Below are 21,929 nucleotides of genomic sequence, written 5' to 3'. Positions count from 1 at the left end.
TCACTCACCACACTGTCCTCCCCAGCCCTGGGCAACCACTGACCTGCTGTCCGTGTCTATGGATCTGCCTATTGGAGACATTTCATACAAGTGCAGTGTTACAAGACTGTGGCCTTTTCCATGTGGCTCCTTTCGCATAAAAAACCACTTTCCAGGATCATTCATTAAGTGTGTATCAGTATCAATTTCTTTTTGTCTGAATAATATTTCATTGCATGGATGGACCAGCTTCTGTTTATCTGTTTAGCAGTGGTTGGACCTCTGCGTTGTTTCTACTGTGGGGCTATTACAACGCTGCTATGAATGTTGCTATAGTTTTTTGGGTTTTGATCACTGACTGCAGTTTTCTCAGCCATTTACCTCGGAGTGAGATTTCTGGGTCAAATGGTAGATTCTACATTTAAATTTCTGAGGAAATGTCAGCTGTTTTCCACACTGACAGGACCATTTTACGTTCCCACCGTCAATATATGTGGGTTCCAATTTCTCCAGATCCTTGTTGATGTTGTTATTTTCCTTTAAAACTGCAAAAGAAATTTGGGTGTGAAGAAATATCTCATCATGATTTCAATTATGTTTATGGAGTGAGTAATGATGTCATTCCTTTTTTAAAAGGAAATTATTGGTCATTTGGAGAAATCTTTTTATCCATTGTTCCATTTTTTTAAATTGCAATGTTTGTCTTTTTGTGGTTGAATTGTAAGTTTTTAAAAATATAGGCTGGATACTACATACATATCGGATCTATGATGTGCAAATATTTTCTCCCATTAAATGGGTTGGCTTTTCACTTTCTCAGTAGTGTCAATTGATAAGCAGAATTTTTCGTTTTCATGAAGTCCAACTCATGCATTTTCCACGCTTTGCGCCCCCCACAACCCCCCCCCCCATTCAACTGCTGGAAGGTAAGGGCATGGGGATGGGGTGAGGCGCAGGCACATGGGGTCTGGCATCCAGTGAGTCAAGAAGGCCTGGAGTCCTCGTGGGAGAGGAAGGACCCAAGATGAGGTCCAGCTGGTGAATTTGTCCTCATCCCACCTTCCTGCAGGGCAGTCAGGGCACGTGGCAAGGTGGTGCTGAAATCACTAAGTGGCCTCTTGAGGGGGCTCCAGTGAGCTCTGGTTCTTTATGACTCAGCACAGAAAGGATTCATCAAGAGGCAAAGTCACAGATAAGAAGTGATTTATTAGAATAGGACGCTGAGGAGGCTTACAGGCCAATTTTCCAGAGGGTGCCATGGCCCAAGATCTCAGTGGTTTACAGTCTCATAAAGAAAGGAAAGGTGGAAACAGGGAAAAGATCACCTCCTTCTTCATTCTTGAGTAGACGTCACATTTCCTCACTAGCTCCCCTTCCACATCATGCTGGGGAGTCTGCTTGTCCCCACATGGTCCAGCTGGGGCTGCCGTGGCATCATGGAAAATTCACATCTCAGTACACTGAGGGTCTTTCACTTTTAAGGGTCCTCTCTCCGTAAATTATTATTTTTTTATGTGTGCAGACAGCACGTCCTAGGGCTCATTAACTCACCGAGCTCACCGGGCAGGTTGTGGGGTCTCATGCCACAGTCATTGTATCGTTTGGGGCCACGTCTCATGCTTCACCTGCATGGTTTTGTTGCTAAGCAAGACTGCTCTCTTGAGTGACCATTAACTTGCAGGGTCTCTCATACTTTTTTCTTTACCTACGATCCCCTAGTGGGCTTAACGATTTAATCACCTACTTTGTTCATTTACTCTGTCCCTGCCAGTCCTGGTGGCCATCTGGGAAGCAGCTGTCAAGATCCCACTTCTCTTCCTCTGCCTTCTGGCCCTCCTGTGAGCACTGCCCCGGGAGAGAGGAGGGGTGGGCAGGGCAGGGCACAGGGGGCTGCACCTTGAACCAGCACCACCGGGGGTGGGGCAGGGCCAGCAGGGGGCTGATGGGAAGGGGGGGGTGTGGAGTTGGCAGTGCTTAGGGTTCCCCTGGGGTATGGGCTGTCCTCTGTCTGGCGTCAAGGTTGGAGATACCTGCTGTGCTCTGGAAGGTCTGTGGGGTCAAATGACATCTTCCACCTGTCACCCCTCCTGCCCCTGAACAAGGAATGGGGGATGGGTGAGTCTGCAGCCCAGTTGCACCCTGTTCTGGCCGAAGTGAAACAGCCTGGTCTCTTCTTCTCTCAGCGTGAAGTCCTGCAGGAGGAAGACAGCCAGGCCGGCAGGGGGCACCTCAGATGCAACCGCCATCCCAGGTTAACCCTTCAGGTGAGTGATGCAGGCATCTCACTGCCCAAGATCACATTGCACACCTCCCCCAGGATGGCCTTCAGGATTGCCCGGCTCAGCGTGGCCAAAGAAGAGCTGCCATCTTCCTCTCCAAACTCACTTCTCTGCTTGGCTCCCTGTCGCACTGATGACAAGGCAGCCTCTAAGGCCAGATGTTGGGGAGGGGGCAGGCCTTCCCTCCTCTGGGATCCAACAATTCACTAAATGCTGTCCATTCTTCCTCCTAAGCACAGCTCATCTTGAAGTCCGTCTCCTCCCTGTCCTGACCCTGGTCCTTCCAGCAGCCTCATCTCTTCATTGAGTCACTGAACCGATGCATCTCCTGCTTCCTCTCCCTGGGAGACACAGCCCTCCGGTCAGAGGACTCACCAGAGAGTTCTCGTCCACTTCCCGCACAGTCAGAGCAGCTTAGCTTTGTTTCCTCCCCACGCAGGGGATGGCGGGGCCCACACTGCAGGCTGGATTCAAAGCCCTGGTGGGCTCTCCCCTGCTGACTCTCCACCCAGATTACCCCTCTGTCTGCATCTCCCAACATCTCCACACCCAGCCTGGTCAGAATCAGGGACTCTGAGACTGTATGTGCAGTTCCTTCTCCTGAAACACCCTTTCCTCTCCATCCCTGCCTCTCTGAGTCCTCAGCAACCTTCAGGCTCAGTCTTCAACATCACTGTGTGTGTGTGTGTGTGTATGTGTGCACTTCATTGTCTGGTTTTGGTTGGAAGAGCGACATACATTTAATTATAGATTATTCATAAAGTATTACTGCATATCTACTCTAAGCCATCTAGTTGTAGGTGCCCAGCGGGCATCAGTGAATACAACATCAAAATTCCGTGTCATTGGGACTTCCCTGGTGGTTCAGTGGCTAAGACTTCCCTCCCAATGCAGGTCAGCTGGGTTCGATCATGGGTCAGGGAGCTAGATCCCACATGCTGAAACTAAGAGTCCACATGCTGCAACCAGAGATCCTGCATGGGGCAACTAAGACAGCTAGATAAAAAAAAGTAAATAAATATATATATATTTTTAAATCTGTCATCAAGCATAGGGCACAGATTTGTGGTTGCCTAGGGGAAGGCTGGTGGGGGAGGGATGGACTGGGATTTTGTGGTTAGCAGATGCAAACTGTGATATATAGAATGGATAAACAGCAAGACCCTCATTCTACTGCGTAGCACAGGGAATTGTATTCAACATACTGTGATAAACTATTATGGAAAAGAATATGAAAAGGAATATATATGTATATATAACTGTTAGGTAGTTAGAATAGGAAAAAGGAGTCCAGAATGGCGGTGACTAAAAGACAAGGAAGGGAAAAGCCCGTGAAAATAGAACAAAGGAAGGTCTGAGGCCCGGGGTGAGGACCTCTGGTAGAACAAACAGCACTCTTGGCTAGCCCAATTTACATAACGCAGGCCCAGGGGGAGGAAAAAACATATAAAAAGAGGAGCCAAAGGGCCTGGGGGGCGGGGTTCTCTTCTGCACACGTGCATGTGTGTGCCCTCTCTCTCTCTCTCTCTCACTCGCTCTTCGCTTTGCGTCTTTTGGGTCGGCATGCCCTCATGCCTTGAGGATGTATTTTCCTTTATCTTCTAAATAAAGCTGAGCTGTAACACGGAGCTGTAACACTGATCTGTCCGAGAGCTAAGACACGGTCTGTCTGAAGGCTTTAATGTCCTTCACTTCAAATTTTTGTGATGACGAGACAGAACTGAGGAAATCACACACTCCCCTGACATAACTGAATCACTTTGCTGGACAGCAGAAATTAACACAACATTTTGTAAATTGCAAATCAACTATGGTGTGGTGTTGCATGCCTGCTCCACCGTTGCCAACTCTTTTGTGACCCCATGAACTGTAGCCCGCCAGGCTCCTCTGTCCATGGGATTTCCCAAGCAAGAATACTGGAGTGGGTTGCCATGGCCTCCTCCAGCGGATCTTCCTGACACAGGGGTCAAACATGTCAATAAAAAAGTTTATTTTTTACAGCTCTATCATGAAGTAGCTGTCCTTCTGGAAACAAAGATACAAACAAAAGGAAATAAGGAAAAAAAATGAGAGTGTTTGATGGTAATATGTGTTTAGAGAAGCATGACCCAGGGAAAGACCACATGACATTTAGGGGGACAATTTTGTATATTCGAGAGGTGAGGATTGAGCCAAGACTTGATGATGGTAAGAAAGCAGGTTCTGTGTTCACCTGAGAGAGTTATCCCAAGACAGTGGGTGTGAGGGAGGGGAGAAGGAGCGTTAAAGCTCTAATGCAACTGTGTTGTGCTGCGGAAGCAGCCAGAGGCTGGTGTGTGACAGGATAGGGAAGAAGGGACATGGGGAGAAGCTGGGGGGATCCTACAGACCCCGAGGCAGTACAGACTTGGGGAGGGCTTCAGGCCAAGGCAGTATCCAGAAGTCTTTGAGGGGAGCAGTCATATGATTGAACTTTCATTTGAGAAGTATCTTCATGAAAATGCAAATAAAAACCACAGTGAGGTTCAATGGCCACCAGTCAAACTCACCAAAGAGTCTACAAGTGGTAAGTGCTGGAGAGGGTGTGGAGAAAAGGGACCCTTCCTACACTGTTGATGGGAATGTAAACCAGTGCAGCCACTATGGAGAACACAATGGAGGTTCCTTAAAAAAAGAAAAATAGAGTCACCATATGATCCAGCAATCCCACTCCTGGGCATTAATCAGGAGAAAGCTCTAATTCAAAAAGATACACGCAGCCCCATGTTCATAGCAACACTATTCACAATAGCCAAGATGTGGAAGTAACCTAAGTGTCTATCAATTGATAAAGGGATAAAAAAGATAATGGTCTATGTATATAATGGAATATCACTCAGAAATATTACTAAAATGAAAAGAAATGATGTCATTTGCAGCAACATGGATGGGCCCAGAGATTATCACATTAAAGTAAGTCAAAGACAAACATTACATAAATCACTTATATGTGGAATCTAAAAAATAATACAAATGAATGTATTTACAAGACAGGCACAGACTCACAGACGTAGAAAACAAATTTATGGTTACCAAAGGGGAAAGGGGATGGGGAGAGGGATAAATTAGGGGTTTGGGTTTAACTTAGCAGTTTGGTGTCTGACTCTGTGTGACCCTATGGATGATAGCCCTCCAGGCTTCCTTGTCCATGGGATTCTCCAGGCAAGATACTGGAGTGGGTTGCCATTTCCTTCTCCAGGGGATCTTCCCGACCCAGGAATCAAACCCAGATCTCCTGCATTGCAGGCAGATTCTTTACCCACTGAGCTATGAGGGAAGCCCCTGGTACCAGAGCAGGTTCCAAAGGACAGGATGCAGAGCCAGGAGAGGCGGCAGCAGGTCCCGGCTTCCCAAGTGCCTTGGATTGTTCGTTGCCCTCTCTGGACTGCAGCATCTCTCTGAAAGATGGGTAAATGAGCACCATCTCCCAAGACTGCCAAGCTGCGATAAGAGAAGGTCTGAGGTTCCTCTTCTGCACTCAAGCACGCACCCACGCACACACACTTCTGTCAGGACTTCCTCTTGCTTCACAGGGCTATTGGTTCCTTGAAAGAGGGAACCTAGATATCAGACAATCCCAGAAAAGAGCCTGGTCCTTCCCAATGCCTCTACTGTGCCCACCTGATGAAAAGAACTGACTCCTTGAAAAGACCCTGATGCTGGGAAAGACTGAGGGCAGGAGGAGAAGGAGACAACAGAAGATGAGATGGTTGGATGGCATCACCGACTTGATGGTCATGAGTTTGAACAACCTCAAAGAGATGGTGAAGGACAGGGAAGCCTGGCGTGCTACAGTCCATGGGGTGCAAAATCAGACACGACTGAGTGACTAACAGTTTCACGTTCACTTTAGGAGGCTAAAGCTTTCTTTTACAAACAAGAGGCATGGAATGTGGGGCGGTCTGTCTCTGGGAAAGGCCCTTAGGGTCTTGGTCAATGTCAGCTCCACACCTGCAAGAACTGAGGACCTCTAGGGTCTGGACTAGGTCCCAGTCACTGGGTTCTCAGTCCCAGCACTATTGACTTTGGGGCTGGATGATTTCTGTTGCAGGAGTAGGGGCTGGGGGTGGAGTATAGCATGTTAAGAAGCTTCCCTGGCCTCTGCCCACACCCATCAGATGCCAGTTTCACCCAATATCCAAATGTCCCTTGGAGTGTTGGGGCAGGGATAAGAACAGTCTGCACAACAAGGTGACCCTCCCTGGCCAGGGCAGCAGGACCCAGCCATCCAGACATCTACCACATCCCCCACCCCACATGCCTCTGAGGTCTGCAGACGCCCCTGGCAAACTCATGACAGGTCAGGAGGCGCCTCCACCAAGGTCCAGAGGCCTGAAGGTTCATAAGCCACATTCCTCATACCCACTGCACTGCTGGATGGATGGGCCCCAGATGGGATCAGGACAGGGGGCCCCTGCTGGTAGTTAGAATAGGAAAAAGGAGACTGAATGGCAGTGACTAAAAGACAAGGAAGGGAAAAGCCTGTGAAAATAGAACAAAGGAAGGTCTGAGGCCCAGAGTGAGGATCTCAGGTAGAACAAACAGCACTCTTGGCTAGCCCAATTTACATAAGGCAGGCCCAGGGGGAGGAAAAAAAACATGAAAAGAGGAGCCAAAAGGCCTGGGGGGCAGGGTTCTCTTCTGCACTTGCGCACGTGTGTGTGCGCTCTCTCTCTCTCTCTCTCTCTCTCTCTCACTCGCTCTTCGCTTTGAGTCTTTTGGGTCGGCATGCCCTCATGCCTTGAGGATGTATTTTCCTTTATTTTCTAAATAAAGCTGAGCTGTAACACGGAGTTGTAACATTGATCTGTCTGAGAGCTAAGACACGGTCTGTGTGAGGGCTTTAACGTCCTTTGCTTCAAATTTTTGTGGTGACGAGACAGAACTGAGGAAATCACACGCTCCCCTGACATAACTGAATCACTTTGCTGGACAGCAGAAATTAACACATTTTGTAAATTGCAAATCAACTATCGTGTGGGGTGGCATGCATGCTCCATCGTTTCCAACTCTTTTGTGACCCCATGAACTGTAGCCCGCCAGACTCCTCTGTCCATGGGATTTCCCAAGCAAGAATACTGGAGTGGGTTGCCATGGCCTCCTCCAGAGGATCTGCCCGACAGAGGGGTCGGACACATCAATAAAAAAGTTTATTTTTTACAGCTCTATCATGACGAAGCTGTCCTTCTGGAAACAAAGATAGAAACAAAAGGAAATAAGAAAAAAAATTGAGAGTGTTTGATGGTAATATGTGTTTAGAGAAGCATCACCCAGGGAAAGACCGCGTGACATTTAGGGGGACAATTTTGTATATTCGAGAGGTGAGGATTGAGCCAAGACTTGATGATGGTAAGAAAGCAGGTTCTGTGTTCACCTGAGAGTTATCCCAAGTGGTGGGCGTGGGGGAGGGGAGGCCCGGAGCACTGAAGCTCTGATGCCTCTGTGTTGTGCTGCGGAAGCAACCAGAGGCTGGTGTGTGACAGCACAGGGAAGCAAAGGGATGTGGGGAGAAGCTGGGGGGATGCTACAGACCCCAAGGTGGTACAGACTTTGGGAGGGCTTCAGGCCAAGGCAGTATCCAGAAGTCTTTGAGGGGAGCAGTCATATGATCGAACTTTCATTCGACAAGGATCTTCATGAAAAAGCAAATGAAAACCACAATGAGGTATCAATGGCCACCAGTCAAACTCACCAAAAAGTCTACAAGTGGTAAATGCTGGAGAGGGTGTGGAGAAAAGGGACCCTTCCTACCCTATGGATGGGAATGTAAACCAGTGCAGCCACTATGGAGAACACAATGGAGGTTCCTTAAAAAAACAAAAATAGAGTCACCATGTGATCCAGCAATCCCACTCCTGGGCATTTATCCGGAGAAAGCTCTAATTCAAAAAGATACACGCAGCCCCATGTTCATAGCAACACTATTCACAATAGCCAAGATGTGGAAGCAACCTAAGCATCTATCAATAGATCAGTTCAGTTCAGTTCAGTTCAATCGCTCAGTTGTGTCCAACTCTTTGAGATCCCATGAATTGCAGCACGCCAGGTCTCCCTGTCCATCACCAACTCCCAGAATTCACTCAAACTCATGTCCATCGAGTCCGTGATGCCATCCAACCATCTCAATCCTTGTCGTCCCCTTCTCCTCTTGCCCCCAATCCCTCCCAGCATCAGAGTCTTTTCCAATGAGTCAACTCTTTGCATGAGGTGGCCAAAGTATTGGAGTTTCAGCTTCAACATCAGTCCTTCCAAATAACACCCGGGACTGATCTCCTTTAGGATGGACTGATTGGATCTCCTTGCAGTCCAAGGGACTCTCAAGAGTCTTCTCCAACACCACAGTTCAAAAGCATCAATTCTTCTGCGCTCAGCTTTCTTCACAGTCCAACTTTCACATCCATACATGACCACTGGAAAAACCATAGCCTTGACTAGATGGACTTTTGTTGGCAAAGTAATGTCTCTGCTTTTGGATATGCTATCTAGGTTGGTCACACCTTTCCTTCCAAGGAGTAAGCGTCTTTTAATTTCATGGCTGCAGTCACCATCTGCAGTGATTTTGGAGTCCCCCAAAATAAAGTCTGACACTGTTTCCACTGTTTCCCCATCTATTTGCCATGAAGTGATGGGACCAGATGCCATGATCTTTGCTTTCTGAATGTTGAGCTTTAAGGCAACTTTTTCACTCTCCACTTTCACTTTCATCAAGAGGCATTTTAGTTCCTCTTCACTTTCTGCCATAAGGGTGGTGTCATCTGCATATCTGAGGTTATTGAGATTTCTCCCAGCAATCTTGATTCCAGCTTGTGCTTCTTCCAGCTCAGTATTTCTCATGATGTACTCTGCATATAAGTTAAATAAGCATGGTGACAATATGCAGCCTTGACGTACGCCTTTTCCTATTTGGAACCAGTCTGTTGTTCCATGTCCAGTTCTAACTGTTGCTTCCTGACGTGCATACAGGTTTCTCAAGAGGCTGGTCAGGTGGTCTGGTATTCCCATCTCTTTCAGAATTTTCCACAGTTTATTGTGATCCACACAGTCAAAGGGTTTGGCATAGTCAATAAAGCAGAAATAGATGATTTTCTGGAACTCTCTTGCTTTTTCCATGATCCAGCGGATGTTGGCAATTTGATCTCTGGTTCCTCTGCCTTTTCTAAATCCACCTTGAACATCTGGAATTTCATGGTTCATGTATTGCTGAAGCCTGGCTTGGAGAATTTTGAGTATTACTTTACTAGAGTGTGGGATGAGTAAAATTGTGCGGTAGTTTGAGCATTCTTTGGCATTGCCTTTCTTTGGGACTGGAATGAAAACTGACCTTTTCCAGTCCTGTGGCCACTGCTGAGTTTTCCAAATTTGCTGGCATATTGAGTGCAGCACTTTCACAGCATCATCTTCCAGGATTTGAAATAGCTCCACTGGTATTCCATGCCCTCCACTAGCTTTGTTCATAGTGATGCTTTCTAAGGCCCACTTGACTTCACATTCCAGGATGTCTGGCTCTAGGTCAGTGATCACACCATCGTGATTATCTTGGTTGTGAAGATCTTTTTAGTACAGTTCTTCTCTGTATTCTTGCCACCTCTTCTTAATATCTTCTGCTTCTGTTAGGTCCATACCATTTCTGTCCTTTATCGAGCCCATCTTTTCATGAAATGTTCCCTTGGTATCTCCAATTTTCTTGAAGAGATCTCTGGTCTTTCCCATTCTGTTGTTTTCCTCTATTTCTTTGCATTGATCGCTGAGGAAGGCTTTCTTATCTCTCCTATCAATAGATAAAGGGATCAAAAAGATGATGGTCTACGTATATAATGGAATATTACTCAGGCATAAAATGGAAGGAAATAATGCCATTTGCAGCAACATGAATGGACCCAGAGACTATCACATTGAAGTAAGTCAAAGACAAACGTTATATAAATCACTTATATGTGGAAACTACAAAAAAAAAAATACAAATGAATGTATTTACAAGACGGAAACAGGCTCACAGACATAGAAAACAAATGTATGGCTACCAAAGGGGAAAGGGGATTGGGGGGAGGGATAAATTAGGGGTTTGGGACTAACTTAGGAGTTTGGTGTCTGAATCTGTGTGACCCTATGGACGATAGCCCACCAGGCTTCCGTGTTCATGGGATTCTCCAGGCAAGAATTCTGGAGTGGGTTGCCATGCCCTCCTCCAGGGGATCTTTCAGACCCAGGGATGGAAGCCAGGTCTCCTGCATTGCAGGTAGTCTCTTTACCGACTGAGCCACCAGGGAAGCCTCATATACATACTACTATATATAAAAGAGATAATCAATGAGGACTTCATGTATAGCAGAAGGAATTCTACTCAATATTCTGTAATAACCTATATGGGAAAAAAATCAAAATAAGAATGGATATATGTATGTGTATAACTAAATCTTGTTGCTGTACAACTGAAACTGACGCAGTCTTATAAGTCAACTATATTCTAATACAAAATAAAAACTCTATTAAATTGAAAAATAAATCCTTTGGATAATAAAAAATATCCTATCATCCTATGATCCCTCTATCTATATTAAATTGAAAAATAAAAGAAGTTTTGTCTGCACTGACTCACAGAACATGTGTTTGCCCTTTTTGTTTTATGTGAAGCAAGATGCTATAGAGTTTTATTTTGAAAATGCAATTGAAAGTTTGTGAATCAGCATAGTAGAAGTTTTTTTCTTTAAAAAATTCCATGTCATAATTCCAGAAAACCCCCAGAATGCTGCCAGGACACTAACTCTAGAAAACCCCAGAATGCTGCCAGGACACTAATTCTAGAAAACCCCAGAATGCTGCCAGGACACATGGCAGTCTCACCAGTGACACAGCTCTAGACCCAGCAGTGCTGTGTGTCGGGGGAGGAAGTGAGGGCCCCGGGCAGGGAGCATGTCTCCAGCCCGGACCAGGTGAGTCATATCCCTTCTGGCCTCCAGGTCACCACCCAGAGACGCTCACTGCTGGAGGGATGTGTGAATGGGTGGCTGGCTGCTGCCTTCACTTCACCCAGGAGCCCCTTCTTGTCTTCTGCTCCAGACGCTCCCACAGACGGTAAAGAGCCCTGCATCTAGCAGGAGTGACCACCTGAGGGTCTCCGTGAGGCTGTGACTCTCCAGGTCAAGAGTGGAGTTGAGCAGTGCCCTGGTGTAGACAGCGGAGCTCGGATGGGAGAACCTTAGGAGGCCACCTGAGTCCCAGCCCTCGGTGTCTTCACAGGTCCAAGCTCTGGTGCTGGAGGGACTAGCCCCAGATGGGGGTCAGGACAGGGGTCCCCTGCTTGTCTGTTCCTCTCTGGGCAGGTCTCCGGGGTCTCTGGACCCAGGGGTGTCCTGTCTGCTGTGTGTGGAGGGGGAGGAGCTCCGGCTCTGAAGTTCCTCTTCTGTGAACAGTTTCTTGCTCCTCCCCAGCTTCCCATGGGTCTCCCCGCAGCCATACCTCCCTCTCCCTTCCCTTCTCTTTTCACACAAGGACGCCCAGACACCCTCCGGCTCAGACATGCTGCCGCTGCTGCTGCTGCCACCTCTGTGGGCGGGTGAGTGGACGGCGGGGCAGGGGTGGGTGGGGCTCGGGCTCGGCTAATCCTCGGTTCCCCGCAGGGTCCCTGGCTCAGGATCGGGATTACTGGCTGAAAGCACCGCGGTCCGTGTCGGTGCAGGAGGGCTTGTGTGTCCGCGTGCCCTGCTCCGTCAACTATCCCAGGGGCTTCCCCAGTGTTTCTACCCCTGTTCATGGCTTCTGGTTCCGGGAAGGGGCCGAAATATTCGTGGATGCCCCGTGGCCACAAACAAATTAGATCGTGAAGTTCAGGAGGAGACCCAGGGCCGATTCCACCTCCTCGGGGACCCCAGGGACAACAACTGCTCCCTGGAGATCAGAGACGCCAGGAAGAGTGACAGAGGTTCCTACTTTTTTCGTGTGGAAAGAGGAAGGATGAAATGGAGTTACGTGTCTGAACAGCTCTTCTTGAATGTGACAGGTAAGCAGTGGATCTAGGAGAGGCCACAGTGGGGGTCATGGAGGTCCCAGGGCAGGGCTGGGGTGGGGACCCCTCCTGGGAGGGGCTGAGGGTAAAGCAGGTGGGGGCTCAGAGGTAGGGGCTGCACTGAAGCCTGAAGATTCTCTGGGGGGGCCACACCTCAGAGCCTCCTCCCGATCCCCCGTCTCCCCTCTGCTCTCACCAGCCCTCACCCACCAGCCCCATGTCCTCAGCCTGGGGGCCCTGGAGCCCGGCCGCCCCGGGAACCTGACCTGCTCTGTGCCCTGGGCCTGTGAGCCGGCCATGCCCCTCATCTTCTCCTGGACGTCAGCTGCCCCCAGCTCCCTGGGCCCCAGGACCCCCTTCTCGTCGGTGCTCACCCTCACCCCACGGCCCCAGGACCAGGGCACCAGGCTCACCTGTCAGGTGAAGTTCCCCACAAGCGGGGCGATGGTGGAGCGGACCATCCTGCTCAATGTCACCTGTGAGTGAGGGGTGAGGACGCCTGGGGGGCCTGAGGGTGTGTGGGCAGGTGCTGGGGATGCGAGGTACTCTTGTCCTGGAGGCCCGGCTGAGGAGGGGGCTAGAGGGACATAAGGCCTGTCCCACCTGGATTTTTGTGGCTTCTGGGTTTGTGTGTGGGGGGAGGGGATGTCTACACTTGCCTCACTCCATTCCCCCCCACCCCCCCACTGAGGAGGGAAATGCTCTCTTCCGGTCCTAGATGCTTCACGGAACCCAGGCAATATCTGCACAGGGGATGGCACAGGTAGGAAGGAGCCCCGCCCTCCCCCTCCCCCGTGGGGCATTGACTGGAGTGGGGTCTCTGCCAGCTTGGCTCAGAGCTGTACTTTCAAATGATGTACCCACATTCAAATCATGGGGCTTGAGCGGGGTCCTACATTGAGACAGATGCCCCCATTAGGTCTCGTCCCCAGTATCCTCCAATTCTGGTCTTGCCAAGTGACCCACATCCTCCTCCCCGCCCATTCTAAACATGTTCTTTGCCCTTCACCAATCACTGAAGTCCTTGGCTGGCATTTTTAAAAATTAGACTTTATTTTGAGGAACAGATTGAGACTAAACATGCTCTTTATCCTTCACCAATCACTGAAGTCCTAGGTGAGCTTTTTTTTTTTTATGAATTAGAATTTATTTTGAGGAACACATTGAGGTTCACAGCAGAACTGATCAGAAGATAAAGAGACTTCCCCTGCCCTTCCTGCACTTTCTTACACACACACAGCCTCTCCCTCACCAACATCCCCCCGCTCCTAGGGTACATGTTGCAGTGAACTTCCACGGACACATCCTTTTCAACCAAAGTCCGTGATTGATGTTAGAGTTCACTCTTGGCATTGCATGTTTCATGTGTGCGTGTGTGCTCAGTCACGTCTAGCACTTTGCCACCCCCTGGACTGTAGCTGCCCAGGCCCTTCTGGCCATAGAATTTTCCAGGCGAGGATACTGGAGTGGGTTGCCATTTCCTACTCCAGGGGCTCTTCCTGATCCAGGGATGGGACCTGCGTCTGTTCTGTCTTCTGCATGGATAGTCTGATTCTTTACCATTGTACCACCTGGGGTACATTTCATGGGTTTGGACAAAGATGTAATGACACGTATCCACCATTAGAGTGTCACTCAGAGTGGTTTCATTGCCCCCCAGTGTCACTTGGGGCCATGTTTTGACTGTCAGCACCACCCCCCACCCCAGCCCTCACGGTGACCCCTCTCTGGAGCCCAGCGCTCTCCTCGTTGCTCTAGTCCCATGGGTCATGACAACTGGACAGTGAGCCCCATCAGCAATCTCGCAGCAGTGCCCATCCAATCATTGACACGTAATGTCCACATGTACCTCATCTTGAGTGTTGGGGTCCCAGGAGGCTTGGCCAGGCAGGGCCAGGAACACCGTCTGGATCTGATATGAAGGTCTGAGAAGGTTCCTTCTTCCACGTATTTCTGGAGGCTCAAAACACCACCGTGAGCTCTGAGTGACAGTGTCAACAGAGGCCGAGAGAGCAGATTTAGACACCCTCCCTGGAAGGAAGGAGGGGCAAGGCCTTTCAGCATCCCCCAAAGACTCGCTGTCTGTCTGTCTGGAATGTCGACAGGGCTCAGAGCCTCATGGCTCTGCTGTGGCCGGGTCTGGGGTCTGTTACATAGAGACCCTGGATGGAGAAGTAGTTGACTCCAAGGAGAGCTGAAGTTTGTTGGAAGAGTGTGGGCTGGAGAGGCAAATGCCGCTTAGACTGTGCCCTTCTGCAAAAGGCTGAGGTTCTGAGAGGGGAGGGGGAACCCAGCGGCTGGACCCTGCATGTGAGGGGCAGGATACCCCTCTGCATGCTGAGGAGAGGAGTCAAGGTTGGAATTCTCTCCAAGTGTCTCTCTCGTCTGCAGGGGAATCAGGGACAGGGGCAGGAGTGACTGAGGGGGCCATCGCGGGAGCTGGCGTCACCATGCTGCTTGTTCTCTGCTTCGGCCTCATCTTCTTCGTGTGAGCTGGGCTGGGTGTGGGCCAGTGGAGGAGAAGAGGGGCCTGGAGGGATTTCGAGGACCCAGAGCATGGGCGGGGTTGCAGGGGTAATGAGAATCCAGCTAGTAGCCACCTAGCCAGGCGTGACAGTGCTCGCAGCCCTGATCCTAGAGATTCAGGACCTGGTGGGGTGGGGGGGGGGGTGGGGGCCTTGATACAGTTTTGTGATAAAGGCTCCTGGACTTACTCTACCCTTTTAAAATTTTTATTGGAGTATAGTTGGTTTATAGTGTTGTGTTAATTTCAGGTATACATCAAAGTGAATCATTATGCATATACCTATATCCACTCTTTTTTAGATCCTTTTCCTTATAAGTCATTACAGAGTATTGAGCACAGGTCCCTGTGCTGTACAGCAGGTTCTTATTACTTAACTATTTTATGCATCTTGCTCGTGCTCAGTCTCTAAGTCATATCCGACTCCTTGGGGCCCCATGGACTGTAGCCCACCAGGCTCCTCTGTCCATGGGATTCTCCAGGCAAGAACACTGGAGTGGGTTACCATTTCCTTCTCCAGGGAATCTTCCCAACCCAAGGATTGAAGCTGCATCTCCTTCATTGGCAGGCAGATTCTTTACCACTGAGCCACCAGGGAAGCCCATTAATGCATAGTAGTGTGTATATGTCAATCCCAATCTCACAACCTATCCCTCCCCCTGTTTTCTGCCCTGGTAGCCATTAGTTTGCTTTCTACATCTGTGACTTTATTTCTGTTTTGTGAATAAGTCCATCTGTACCTTTTTTTTTTTTTTTTTAGATTTCACATTTAAGTGATATCATATGATATTTATCTTTCTCTGTCTGACTTCAGGCTTCCCTAGTGGCTCAGATGGTAAATAATCTGCCTACAATGCAGGAGACCTGGATTTGATCCTTGGGTCAGGGAAATCCACTGGAGAAGGAAATGGCAACCCACTCCAATATCCTTTCCTGGAGAACTCCATGGACAGAGGAGTCTAATGATTTACAATCCAAGGGGCTGCAAAAAGTTAGACATGAATGAGCAACCGATAATTGTCTGACTTACTTCACTTAGTGTGATAATCTCTAGGTCCATCCATGCTGCTGCAAAATGGCATTTCATTCTTTTTTATGGCCAGTAATATTCCAGTGTAGGGCTTCCCAGGTGGTGCTACTGGTAAAGAACCCACTTTCCAATGCAGAAGACATAAGATACATGGATTCAGTCCCTGGGTCTGAGGGAAGATCCCCTGGAGGAGGGCACGGCAACCCACTCCAGTATTCTTGCCTGGAGAATCCTATGGAAGCAGAGCCAGGCGGGCTACAGTCCATAGGGTCACAAACAGTTGGACACGACTGAAGTGACTTAGCATGCATGCATGCAATATTCCATAGTATACAAGTACCACATCTTCTTTATCCATTCCTCTGTCAAGGCACATTTAAGTTGCTTCCATGCCCTGGCTATTTTAAATAATGCTTCAATGAACATTGGGGTGCATGCATCTTTTTGAATTATGGTTTTCTTTGGATATATTGGTCTTTGGATATATTGGCCCTACACTTGACCTGCATTAAGCACTCACTCCAGCCTCAAAAGAGTGACCCTGTGTCACAAACCCTCTCTCTCATCAGAGTGAAGATCTACAGGAAGAAGGTAGCCAAGACCGCAGTGGACATGGAGGACATCTACTCTGCTGCAGAGCCAGCTTCCCTGGTGAGTGACATGGGGACCCTGGCAATGCAGCCTGCCCTGTGTATCCCCCCAGTGCGTGGGGTGGCCCATGGCCATGCTCCTTTCAGCATGTCCAGAAATGAGCTCTTTCTCTTCCCCTTCTTGCTTGTTTGAAAATGTAGGATTCATTATTATTCAAATATGTGAGGCAGACAAATCAGGAGATGATTGCCATGGAAAAGACAGTTATTATAGTTCCTAAGAGGAGGGTTCATGCCACACCACACAATCACACCATTGTTTTATTGTTTGAGGGACAGGTCATGGGCTTCTTTTGCATGGTTTTGTTGCTAAGCAAGCCTGCTTGGTTTGTGGTTAAGCAGGAGAAGGGAATGGCAATCCACTTCAGTATTCTTGCCTTGAGAACCCCATGAACAGCATGAAAAGGCAAAAAGATAGGACACTGAAAGATGAACTCCCCAGGTCAGTGGATGCCCAATATGCTACTGGAAATCAGTGGAAAACTAACTCCAGAAAGAATGAAGAGACGGAGCCAAAGCAAAAACAATTCCCAGTTGTGGATGTGACTGCTGATGGAAGCAAGGTCTGATACTGTAAAGAGCAATATTGCATAGGAACCTGGAATGTGAGGTCCATGAATCAAGGCAAATTGGAAGTGGTCTAACAGGAGCTGGCAAGAGTGAACATGGACATTTTAGGAATCAGTGAACTAAAATGCACTGGAATGGGTGAATTTAACTTGGATGACCACTATATATCTACTACTGTGGGCAAGAATCCCTTAGAAGAAATGGAGTAGCCATCATAGTCAACAAAAGAGTCTGAAATGAAGTACTTGGATGCAATCTCAAAAACTGCAGAGACAGAATGATCTCTGTTCATTTCCAAGGCAAACCATTCAATATCACAGTAATCCAAGCCTATGCCCCAACCAGTAATGTTGAAGAAGCTGAAGTTGAACGGTTCTATGAAGACCTACAAGACCTTATAGAACTAACACCCAAAAAAGATGTCCTTTTCATTATAGGGGACTGGAATGCAAAAGTAGGAAGACAAGAAATACCTGGAGTAACAGGCAAATTTGGCCTTGGAGTACAGAATGAAGCAGGGCAAAGGCTAATAGAGTTTTGCCAAGAGAATGCATTGGTTATAGCAAACACCCTCTTCCAGCAACACAAGAGAAGACTCTACACATGGACATCACCAGATGGTCAATACCAAAATCAGACTGATTATGTTCTTTGCAGCCAAAAACGGAGAAGTTCTATACAGTCAGCAAAAACAAGACGGGTAGCTGACTGTGGCACAGGCCATGAACACCTTATTGCCAAATTCAGACTTAAATTGAAGAAAGTAAGGAAAACCACTAGACCATTCAGGTATGACCTAAATCAAATCCCTTACGATTATACAGTGGAAGTGACAAATAGATTCAAGGGATTAGATTTGATAGAGTGCCTGAAGAACTATGGACGGAGGTTCCTAACATTGTACAGAAGGCAGGGATCAACACCATCCCCAAGGAAAAGAAATGCAAAAAGGCAAATGGTTGTCTGAGGAGACTTTACAAGTAGCTGTGAATTGAAGAGAAGTTAAAGGCAATGGAGAAAAGGAAACATATACCCATTTGAATGCAGAGTTCCAAAGAATAGCAAGGAGAGATAAGAAAACCTTCCTCAGTGATCAGTGCAAAGAAATAGAGGAAAGCAATAGAATGGGAAAGTCTAAAGATCTCTTCAAGAAAATTATGAGATACCAAGGGAACATTTCTTTTTTTTTTTTTTTTTTTAATGATTTTGTTTTTTTAATTTTTTTTTATTTAATATATGAAAAATATACATGTGTTCCCCATCCTGGACCCTCCTCCCTCCTCCCTCCCCATACCATCCCTCTGGGTCGTCCCAGTGCACCAGCCCCAAGCATCCAGCATCGTGCATTGAACCTGGACTGGCATCTCGTTTCATACATGACATTTCACATGTTTCAATGCCATTCTCCCAAATCTTCCCACCCTCTCCCTCTCCCTCTCCCACAGAGTCCATAAGACTGTTCTATACATCAGTGTCTCTTTTGCTGTCTCGTATACAGGGTTATCGTTACCATCTTTCTAAATTCCATATATATGCGTTAGTATACTGTATTGGTGTTTTTCCTTCTGGCTTACTTCACTCTGTATAATAGGCTCCAGTTTCATCCACCTCATTAGAACTGATTCAAATGTATTCTTTTTAATGGCTGAGTAATACTCCATTGTGTATATGTACCACAGCTTTCTTATCCATTCATCTGCTGATGGACATCTAGGTTGCTTCCATGTCCTGGCTATTATAAACAGTGCTGCGATGAACATTGGGGTACACGTGTCTCTTTCCCTTCTGGTTTCCTCAGTGTGTATGCCCAGCAGTGGGATTGCTGGATCATAAGGCAGTTCTATTTCCAGTTTTTTAAGGAATCTCCACACTGTTCTCCATAGTGGCTGTACTAGTTTGCATTCCCACCAACAGTGTAAGAGGGTCCAAGGGAACATTTCATGCAAAGATGGGCACAATAAAGGACAGAAATGGTACAGACCTAACAGAAGCAGAAGATATTAAGAAGAGGTGGCAAGAATACACAGAAGAACTGTACAAAAAAGATCTTCACAACCAACATAATCATGATGATGTGATCACCAACCTAGAGCCAGACATCCTGGAATGTGAAGTCAAGTGGGCCTTAGGAAGCATCACTACGGACAAAGCTAGTGGAGGTGATGGAATTCCAGTTGAGCTATTTCAAATCTTAAAAGATGATGCTGTGAAAGTGCTACACTCAATATGCCAGCAAATTTGGAAAACTTAGCAGTGGCCACAGAACTGGAAAAGGTCAGTTTTCATTCCAATCTCAAAGAAAGACAATTCCAAAGAATGTTCAAACTACTGCACAATTGCACTCATCTCACACACTAGCAAAGTAATGCTCAAAATTCTCCAAGCCAGGCCTCAACAGTATGTGAACCGTGAACTTCAGATGTTCAAGGTGGATTTAGAAAAGGCAGAGGAACCAGAGATCAAATTGCCAACATCCGTTGGATCATTGAAAAAGCAAGAGAGTTCCAGAAAAACACCTATTTCTGCTTTATTGACTATGCCAAAGCCTTTGACTGTGTGGACCACAACAAACTGTGGAAAATTCTTAAAAAGATGGGAATACCAGACCTGCCTCTTGAGAAATCTGTATGCAGGTCAGGAAGCAACAGTTAGAACTAGACATGGAACAAATAGACTGGTTCCAAGTAGGAAAAGGAGTACGTCAAGGCTGTATATTGTCACCCTGCTTATTTAACTTATATGCAGAGTACATCATGAGAAACACTGGGTTGGATGATGCACAAGCTGGAATCAAGATTGCCGGGAGAAATATCAATAACCTCAGATATGCAGATGACACCACTCTTATGGCAGAAAATGAAGAAGAACTAAAGAGCCTCTTGATGAAAGTGAAAGAGGAGAGTAAAAAAGTTGGCTTAAAGCTCAACATTCAGAAAACGAAGATCATGGCATCTGGTCCCATCACTTCATGGCAAATAGATGGGGAAACAGTGGAAACAGTGTCAGACTTTATTTTGGGGGCTCCAAAATCACTGCAGATGGTGACTGCAGCCGTGAAATTAAAAGACGCTTGCTCCTTGGAAGAAAAGTTATGACCAACCTAGACAGCATATTAAAAAGCAGAGACTTTACTTTGCCAGCAAAGGTCCATCTAGTCAAAGCTATGGTTTTTCCAATAGTCATGTATGGATGTGAGAGTTGGACTATAAAGAAAGCTGAGTGCCGAAGAATTGATGCTTTTGAACTGTGGTGTTGGAGAAGACTCTTGAGAGTCCCTTGAACTGCAAGGAGATCCAACCAGTCCATCCTAAAGGAAATCAGTCCTGAATATTCATTGGAAGGACTGATGCTGAAGCTGAAACTCCAATACTTTGGCCACCTTATGGGAAGAACTGACTCATTTGAAAAGTCCTTGATGCTGGGAAAGATAGAAGGCAGGAGGAGAAGGGGACAACAGAGGATGAGATGGTTGGATGACTCAATGGACGTGAATTTAAGTAAACTCCGAGAGTTGGTGATGGACAGGGAGGCCTGTTAGGTGTGCTTCAGTCCATGGGGTTGCAGAGTCGGACATGACTGACTGAACCAAACTGAAATCTGTTTTCTAGAGTAATCATTAACTTACAGGGGTCTCCCATATTTTTCTACTTACAATCCTCTAGTGGGATTAACTGTTTAATCACCTGTTCTGTCCTTCATTCTGTCCCTATCATTGGGAAGTAGCTACCTTCTTTGAGAGTTTCCCTGTTGTTACATAATAATATTTTCCACATAGGGCTTCCCAGGTGGCTCAGTGGTAAAGAATCTGCCTACAGTGCTGGAGAGGCAGATGTGGATTCAATCCCTGAGCCAGTAACATAATATTATTTTCTACATAGGTCTATGTGAGTGTTCTGTAGAGTTGGAAAACAATCTGTAGCCTTATATCTGTTGGATGATTGCATAAACAGAACCTTGAGAAATGTTTAATAACAGAATGGAAGAATGAATAAATGCTTGTCCCAGAGTCAAATTCACTTCATGGGCCCTCTCTGCCTTCCTATCCCCAAACTACCTTTATGTGACCCCTTTCTTTGCTCTCTGCACAGGATCACCAGCAGGAGTCCAAGTCAGAGGAATCTTCTGACCCCACAAATTATGCAGGGACCACCCCCTCTTTGGAGTTGGAGCAGGAGTTGCATTATTCCTCCATCATCTTCCGTGGGGAGAAGCCTCAGGAGAGCCCTCACTCAGAATACGCAGAGATCAGGATCAAGTGAGGCACCGAAGGCAGTCTGAGCCTCAGCGTCAGGACGTCGCTTCCTGTGGGAAGGAGGACCCACAGGCTGATTCTTGGAGACCTAACATCCCCATCAGCAGTGGGTTCATGAACTACTGCCTGCAAGTTTCCTGCTGTATGTCTTAGGCTTTGCAATCACAGAGACCTGGGATCACATCCATGCTCTTTCATTTATTAAGAAAGTAGCATCTTGTGACCCACCTACCCTGACCCCCATCCACCATGCTTTGGTGAAACAAACATGAGAAGTCCAGCCCACAGGGCTGTTGTAAGGATTAAATGGAAGTATGAAATATGCAACAGAAGTCTTGATACATTGTGACTTTTGGCTGAAAACACACACACACACACAAAAACACACACAACCTGAAAGTTGTGAGTTATGCTTTATTTGGGGATCTTACCTAGGACTATAGCTTGGGAGACAGCCTTTCAGATAGCTCTGAGGAACTGCTCTGTAGAGGTAGGGAGGAGCCAGGATATATAGGCAAACGTTTTTGCTGAAAACAAATGTGTAACTGAACATCAAAAATATCACTGCTAATCACAAAAATCAGATACCTCAATGTAATGATTTTAGTGCTTTTCTATGTATGG

General features: G+C 47.2%; 1 protein-coding gene across 1 annotated transcript; it reads left to right on the top strand.

The window, feature by feature from the left end:
* Positions 1–11,717: 11,717 nt before the first annotated feature.
* On the top strand, positions 11,718–21,929 carry LOC102279655 (myeloid cell surface antigen CD33). The gene is given in 8 exon segments (XM_070387267.1): positions 11,718–11,829; positions 11,894–12,064; positions 12,067–12,273; positions 12,479–12,757; positions 12,998–13,042; positions 14,671–14,767; positions 16,403–16,484; positions 21,142–21,929. Coding segments are annotated over 8 exon segments (1,089 nt in total). The 5' UTR covers positions 11,718–11,792; the 3' UTR covers positions 21,313–21,929.

This window comes from Bos mutus, chromosome 18 (assembly GCF_027580195.1).
Source record: "Bos mutus isolate GX-2022 chromosome 18, NWIPB_WYAK_1.1, whole genome shotgun sequence".
NCBI lineage: Eukaryota > Metazoa > Chordata > Mammalia > Artiodactyla > Bovidae > Bos > Bos mutus.
This window is presented reverse-complemented; position numbering and strand designations above follow the sequence as displayed.